General features: G+C 45.3%; 1 protein-coding gene across 5 annotated transcripts; it reads left to right on the forward strand.

The window, feature by feature from the left end:
* Window positions 1-961: 961 nt before the first annotated feature.
* LOC124653148 (mini zinc finger protein 3-like) lies at window positions 962-3,524 on the forward strand. 5 transcript variants are annotated; one of them, XR_006987819.1, is made up of 4 exons: window positions 962-1,811; window positions 1,936-2,082; window positions 2,397-2,638; window positions 2,734-2,925. XR_006987819.1 is itself a non-coding variant. In XM_047192211.1 (3 exons), exon 3 carries the CDS (start codon window positions 2,935-2,937, stop codon window positions 3,211-3,213), a length of 279 nt encoding a protein of 92 aa, XP_047048167.1. In that variant the 5' UTR covers window positions 962-1,811; window positions 1,936-2,638; window positions 2,734-2,934; the 3' UTR covers window positions 3,214-3,524. The 5 variants fall into 5 exon arrangements, 2 of the variants coding, with proteins under 2 accessions (XP_047048167.1, XP_047048168.1); XR_006987820.1 differs by having other exon boundaries at window positions 2,404-2,638; XR_006987821.1 differs by having other exon boundaries at window positions 2,521-2,638.
* The last annotated feature ends 4,394 nt before the right edge of the window (window positions 3,525-7,918 follow it).

A 7,918-nucleotide genomic window follows, 5' to 3' on the forward strand; every position in this document is an offset into this window, starting at 1 on the left:
CAATGGAGGGATCGGCATCGGGGCCCGGCGGGCTCAACTCACCGCCGCCGAGCGGCGACGATCCGACGTGGGCGGCCAACAACAACGACGACTGGTGGAAGACGTACTTCAAGGCGAAGTACGACGTCGAGATGCACAACACCCAGGGGCTCGCCGGCGGGCCCAACAGCTGGAACAAGGACGGCCGCGCCCTGTTCTGGGGCATTCCGGGGCGCACCCACGAGAACGTCATCCGCGGCATCCGCAACGGCGCTCCAAGGTTGGAGAAGCCTTCGTCACCGCCACCGTCTCCTCGAGGAGGACCACCGCAATGGCAGCCGAGGAGGACGACGTACTCGTCCTCCTCGCACTCTTCTTCCTCAGGACCGGCGCGATCGACGCCGTCCTCGTCGTACCGCTCGGCGCCCTACACCGTCCCCAAACGGGAGGTGAAGGAGGAGCCGGCGACGCCCGTCAACACGAGGCGTGGCGGCAGCCGGCGGCAGCAAAGGAGGCGCGGCGGCGCCCTCTCATCCCGAAGCCGGAGGTGAAGGAGGAGCCGGTGGAAGCTGCCGCGGCGGCGGCGCTGCGGCGGAGTACGAGCGGCGGCAGGCGGCTCATCGCCAGCGCGACGACCCCGAGGACCGCCCGGTGGCTGCGGGCGGCGTTCTTGGCGTCCATGAACGACAAGGACGCCCGGAGGAGCGACGTTGACATGGCGATCGCCATGTCCATCCGCGACTCCGGCAAGCCGCTCGTGGACCTCACCGACGACGGCGGGCGGGGACCAAGCAGCTTGGTGAAGGACGAGCCCGTCGACGAGCCCGTCGACGAGCGCGTCAAGCAGGAGGTCGTCACCGACGAGATGTACAACTTCCAGCAGTACTACGACGCCTCCGGCCGCCGCAAGTACTTCTAGATTAGGTTTAGTTTAAATTAAGTCAAATTTCGTTCGAATCTATGTAAGTTTGGACGAATCTAATCGAATCTCGTTAAGTTTAAAATTTCCGAAATTTTGTTTGGGGGACGTGACTGGGGAGCGACGTCCCCAAACGCGGCACGAACGGAACACGTTCCCCAAAGCTCAATCCGGGGCGTTTTGGGGGACGGTTTGGGGGACGCGGCTGGAGATGCTCTAATATCTTGTTAAGGTGATATGATGACGGAGACAAGGTATCTAGGACTAAAATGGAGTTAGACAAGCATATTTTTAAGTGAAGACAAAACTATATAGGAGCAATGTTATCGTGTATAGGGGGAATTATAGCTCTTAACACTGATGCTCTTAATGGGAAAAGCTTCTTTGTCTAATTAAATTTAATCCAACAAAAAATCCAGTATCATGGTATTCCCAACATGTGTTTGCACTTGCCAATTTGTCGTCTGAATTCAGAGCGTGAAGCTTGTGTACTGGACTACAATGCACATGTTTCTTGCCATAGTTGCATGAGATCTCTTGTTCACTCATTTGCACTTGTTCTAATGAAAGGTTATGTTATTGCTTGTGCACAATGTAAGCTTAATATTGGCATGCAACCACAAAAAGGGGGGTCGGCTTGGGTCTTCACTTGCATGATTATCTTTGCTTATTCGGAAATCTTCAACATTTCAGCTCACGATGTCCCTGCGTGTTCACAACTTCCAAATATTTCTAACTCTACCCAATATTGAAACTTTGACATTTGTTTTTCTCCAAGTTGTTATTTCTCTTGATGTTATATTCTCCCGTTTCAAGACCTAAACTTGGGGATGGAGAGCACAATGTTTTCGCCACTGCTGAATTCTGACTTTACTAGCTGAGTCTTTGGTGCCCATTCGCTTGTCAACTAGAGGTTCTTTCATATGTTTTGCATTTTGATATTATACATACATATTAAAATATGCATGCTATTCTTTCTTTCATTGCCATACACTTGGGTATCATTAAATTGAGAGTTTTTTTCTTTTATCTGACAGATGTTGAAGATCCCTGCCTTCCAAGTAGATGTAGCACCTAAGAAAGGTAAAGGTGTGATGACCTTTGGACCCCACCCAAAAAGGGACCATCCACAGCCTACATGTAATAGTATTTTTGGGCTGCCCTGCAATGTCTGAATGCTTCTGGTAAGTTTGGTATTCAAAAAAGTATATTGTGTCATCAATGTCTAAGCCTTCTTTGGTCTCAGGTCATCCTACGTTATATTCTTCCGTGCCATTTCACTAACCCTTACTGGAAAATACATGGTTGCGTGCTCGATTAAATGATGTCTTCACTTTTGCACCAATTGCATGATTCTGATTCCTTCTTTTCCTATATATGATTGGTCGTTACCTTTTTCCCTATCATGCTCGGTCAATTGTTGTTTAGGAGTCTACATCTATATAGAAAATCATGTCTACATATTATGTCACATGCTGAAACAGTAACGTAAATCTAGTGGACAGGAAGTGGGTAGAGCAACAGGTGCCTGGTGGCCAGAGAACAAGCAAAGCAAAACAACACCCTGCCTTCATAGATATCTAGGCTGGCATGCTGTGCTGATGATATCCTTTCTATCATAGGGGCCTACTCCTTTGGGATTCTTAAGATTCAAGTATCCTTAACTGGTCACTCCAATTATATGAAAGGAAGAAAAGGAGAAGAAAGAAAGAATACAGACATACACCCCCAGAGATCGAGGTAGGGCTCCAATCTAAGGTTTTTCTTAATGGCCCAAGAATTGTTCACATGTGCTAATGTGAGGTGGAATTTTGCTGGACCATCAATTTGGCCAGCCCAATTAGGTCTCCACATGCATGAGTGAGCGATCGTGTCAAGTTTACGCAGCTTAGCATGCACTTTGTCCTTGTCCATCGGAAACAAAATATCATTAGGCGAAGGAGGGAGAGGGAGATGGCTATAAATATGGAATTCTGTGGAGATGAGTTGGTTTGTGCCAAAAGAAAGCTAGCTGGGGAGAGAGAAGTCACCTCACGATGAAGAGGCTGGTGATCCTCAGGAGGTGCGAGCCGATCGTGCGGTTCAGCTGCTGCAGCGTGCGGTACGGCGACTGCCGCCGCAACCATGCCGCGAGCACTGGGGGCTACGCCGTGGACGGGTGCCGGGAGTTCATCGCTGATGGCGAGGACGGCACCTTCGCCGCGCTCAAGTGCTCAGCCTGCGGCTGCCACCGCAGCTTCCACCGCAGGGTGCAGGTCTACGAGGTTGCATGGGACTGCGAATCCGACGAGTCATCGTCCTCGAGCAGCAGCTAGGCCGCCGCTGTTCCACGCCCCATCTGAGGAGCCGCCAAGCTGCAGCTGTGGGTGCATCATGTCTAGTCTAGGACCCCTATGATTGTCAGCTGATCTGTGTGCTGAAACACCTAGTAACTCAAGTGATCATCTCTAGTGTACTATCCTCTCTGGTGCTTCTCGTTTGTTCCGTCCTCCTAGTTGTAATCCCATGCAAGCCCATATTATGTATATCTGTGTATTTGCTTCTCTGAATCTCTGAATTGTCCACTCAACTTCAATGGCTCTACACTGCCATATTATGTATATCTATGTATTGGCTTCTCTGAATCTCTGAATTGTCCACTCAACTTCAATGGCTCTACACTTTCTGTCCTACTAGATAGTGCACTGGATGTAAACAGTTTTCATGGATTGCCCATGACGGCTGCCCGGATTTGTATCTTCTGAACTTGACAACGGCATTCCAGATCGAAGAACAGAAGAACTTGCACTGTCCAGGCAGAACTCGATAGCATGCACACCACGGCACATGTAACATGTTAGCAAAATCTTTTTTTAGAAACAAAGGCTTCCGCCCCATTCCATTTCCAAAAGAAAATGAAATGTTTGTGTGACATGTTAGCAAAATCTCCAGTTCACATCCTGCCTCTGCTGAATTGCTTCCTCTGTGCATGCATCTGAGCTGAAAGTGTTGCTGCATTGTAGCACATTTGCTGTGGCTTTGATGTTCTCTTGAGCCAGCCAATAAGTTGGGATGAAATTGATCACTGGGCAAGAAGGCTAGCCTGGTCGACACGAATGTTATTTTAGACATTTATGTGGGAGGAAAAGTTAGATGCGTGGCTTCCTTGGACCTGCTCGCCTCGACAGCAGCATAAAAGGGGCAGCACGACAGCAATTATAGCAGTAATTCGCAAAGATACACACTATGAATAGCCAGCCCTTTCTCATCTTCCTCGCCTTTCCGGTTGCCCCAGCTTTCATGTTCCATTCCATCGGGCCTTTTGGTCATTCTGTCATTCATGCAACGACACTGCAACAGTTGTCATTTTCTTTTCTTTATTTTTTGCGGCGAGAACAGTTCTCATTTCCATTTGTTTATTTTTCACTCATCCATAGTACTCTTGGTCCGATCATTGGTTTGGGATTGGAGTAGATCGCCGCAGCCGTCGTGTTTCCTAGCCGTAGCCCGTAAGTATCGCTTCATCGAACGATCGACGTAGACTACTACGGTAGTATATTTGTTGTTAATTTTTTCTGAAGCTCCGCCGTCAACGAGTAGAACAAATGGTACTGGCAACCGCGTAGGCAGTTCGGCGGCAACTGACAAGACGAGAGTGTAACGAACTTTCAAGGCCACGATAACGGATGTGCCCGCGCGAACGAACAGCACGGCTGCAGAATGCAAGACGGTGACGGGTAGATGGATAGATTAGCACTGCCTGTTAAAACGTCCACCGCAGTGTAACAACCCGATCACCCCTGGCAGCATTTTCTACTACGCATTTTGTCCTTTTACTATGCATTTTGTCCTCGCTCGTGCGTACCTAGGATCTCGGTCACCCATCCTCAAATCCGCTTCTCGAAGTTATTTGAAGCTGAGCTTTCGGAAAAAAATTACAACTTATTCGTACGAGTATTCTACTAATCTTATTAAAGTCTGGGCTAGAATATCACACAAAATCAGACCGAAGGGAAAATAAATGGTTCAAGTTTCAAAATGTTCAAACATGAAAAGGTTCAAACTTAAAAAATGTTCATATTTCAAAAATATTCAAATTTAAAAAAATGAAAAATGTTCAAACATGAACAAGTTAAAACTTTAAAGTTCAAACTAAAAAAAATCAAATTCGACAATTTCGGAAAAACCGTGCATAAGGAATAACCGGAGAAAAAATCAAAAACCAAAAAACGAGAAAACTGAAAAAACTGTTGGAAAACCAAATGACCCACCACCGCTAAAGGACTGACCCATGTGGCTCACCCGTGTGAGCGTGCACGTGTACAGAACACACCGAGCGTGCAATAGGAAATGCCGACCATTCCTATGTGACGACTAGGTCGGCACTTGCACTGTGCCGCCTTGCACGCTATGGGCCGACATGGTTAGGCGCTAGGCTTTGTTTTCTTATGTTTCTTTTGTTTTCTCATTCATGTTTCTTCTTTGATTTTTCTTTTCCTTTTTTTTGTTTCTATTTCTTTTTTAGATTAAAAAATGTTTAAATTTGTAAAATGTTTAGACTAGAAAATATTCAAATTAAAAAATTATAAGATTTTAAAAATGTTTAAATAAAATTGTTCACATTTGAAAATTGTTCAAATTTTAAATTATTCATATCTATAATTGTTCATATTTTAAATTCTTGAAATATAAAAGTTATTCAATTTTGAAAATTGTTGAAATTATAAAATGTTTCGATTTTTAAAATTTGTTCAAATTTTGAACATGTTCAAATTTAGAAAAGTAGTTTAAAAAATGTTTTTCTGGAAAATAAAATTTTCAAAAAATACAGATAAGAAATAAGAGGATAAAACGAAGAAAGAAAAATCGGTTTACCTGCTGGGCTGCGGCCAGCTAGGCATCTCGAGGCGTGCGAGGGTGTGCGAACTCTCAGAAGCCTCGACCAGGTCAATGTAAAGCACTTCCCAAACTTTTGCGAACGACATTTGAGCGATCTAGGACGGTCTAAATCATCTAACGGTACAAATGGACTGTCAGTTTAAGCTAATTAATGAATAAAACAATGTCAGCAATCCAACGGGGAATACAAAATACAAAACCGAAGGAAGGATACTGCAGATTGAATGTTGATGCTTCTTCTCTTGCCGATACATGCACTGGAGCTACAGGGCGTTGTCATTCGTGATGATCGCGGTATTTTCATTGCTTGCATTAATTGTAGCATTCTCTCTATATCAGATGCAGCAACAGCAGAAGCAAGAGCTATAAGAGATGGGCTACTTTTGGCAAATTAAATTGGGTGTACGAAGCTAATCGTAAATAGTGATTGAAATTGAGTTTACGAAGCTAATCGTAAATAGTGATTGTAGGTGTCGTATCTACTATGCTCGATGGGGGTAACTCTATTGGAGCGTCTGCTGCTATCTATGAGGAGTGTTCTTTCCTCGCTAGGGGCTTTGCCCATGTTATCTTTTCTCATAGTAATAGGGAAAGTAATATGGTGGTTCATACTTGCTTGTAAGGAGGAGGGACCCCATTCAGTTTGGATGAAGGATCCGCCAATTTTTTTCATCGAGTTGCTTACAAACGATGTAACCCTTTTTGTTGATCAATAAAATTGCCATGATGGCTTTCCTTAAAAAAAAAGTCTGGAGCATTGGGTGGGTAGGATCTGACGGCAAGCCTTCAAATGGCTGTGGTGGCTTCTAGCTAGGTGAGTTTTACTAAATTTGAATATAACTTAAAATATTTACTACCCTTGTTCTAAAATAAGTTATCTCATTTTTATCTAGATGCAGATGCATCTAAATGCATTTTAGCTGTAAGTACATTCGTACATTCATCTAGATGTATTTTAGTTGTACAGTAAATAAATTTGTATCTACAAAAAAATTGAGACACTTATTTTTAAACAAAAAAAGTATTAGTGTTTTTAAGGTTGTTTAAGGGACGTCGCGGAGGTGTCCAAAAAAGCATCTCTCAGCCTTGTTCAGTCTGTTCACATGTTTGACACATGTGTTGTTTGGGGTTCACGATGCTCTGAGTTTACTGTTCATGAGCTATTTATCCATCTGTTCCTCCAATTAGCTAGCGACATGTAGCTCTTCTCGTCTATTTTTACCTGGTCCAGTTCATAAATATTTTCCGTTTCCTATTTTTTTTGGTGGATAGATTACCGGCAACCGGTTGCAAGGCCTCTTGATTTATTCTTGCGATCAAAGCGGTGGTCGGTGTACCGTCTTCAGCCATCAATTGTTAGGATCTCTCTGTATTCTTTCCTTGCAGTCCACGTGCCCACACCACATTCCACATACAAAGTCTCTAGATTTTTCTCTCCCCATCGACCAGCCCGCCACCGCCCGGCCTCACCCAACTTGCCCCCCTTTTCTTCGTCTCCCGCGATGTGGCAAAGGACGATGTTGGCGGTGATGTAGCCTGGAGGAGTCGGCGGCACGGGAGAAGGATGTGCGCAGGAAGGGGGCGGGACCTGGCGGATAGGTGGTGGTTGGGCAGCGCAGTGAGTTGTCCGTTCTGGCAGAAAGGGTGGGCCTCGAGGAGGCGGCGAGTGCGAGCGGGCCGGGTGGTGGGTGCCGGTCGAGGGCGACGCGGAGGTTGATCTTCAGCATGGTTTCAATTTTCAGTTTCGGAAAAAATTCAGCCCCTACTGAAATCACTGAAATTCAGTGAATTTCACTGATTTCGGTTTTCATTTCGGCCAAAAGAGCGAAATTTTCTCTCAAAATTAATTAAAATATTCAAAATTTTGAAAAAAAAATTGAATATTTTTTAGATCCATGTGTATTACTGAAATGACTGAAATATTTTGACCGAAAGGTAATAATTTCGGTGTCCACCGAAATCACTGAAATTCATTGTATTACGTTGAAATTTCAGTGAAAATGAAATCCATGATCTTCAGAGTGGTGAGGAGCTTGATCTTCAGCGTGACGAGGCACTTGAGGGCCACGTCAGCATCACCATGGCCGGATGCCGCCGCGCGCAGGCGGTTCATGAGCGCGGACGCGACCGCCGAGCCGGACA

Source organism: Lolium rigidum, chromosome 5, assembly GCF_022539505.1.
Source record: "Lolium rigidum isolate FL_2022 chromosome 5, APGP_CSIRO_Lrig_0.1, whole genome shotgun sequence".
Classification (NCBI taxonomy): Eukaryota; Viridiplantae; Streptophyta; class Magnoliopsida; order Poales; family Poaceae; genus Lolium; species Lolium rigidum.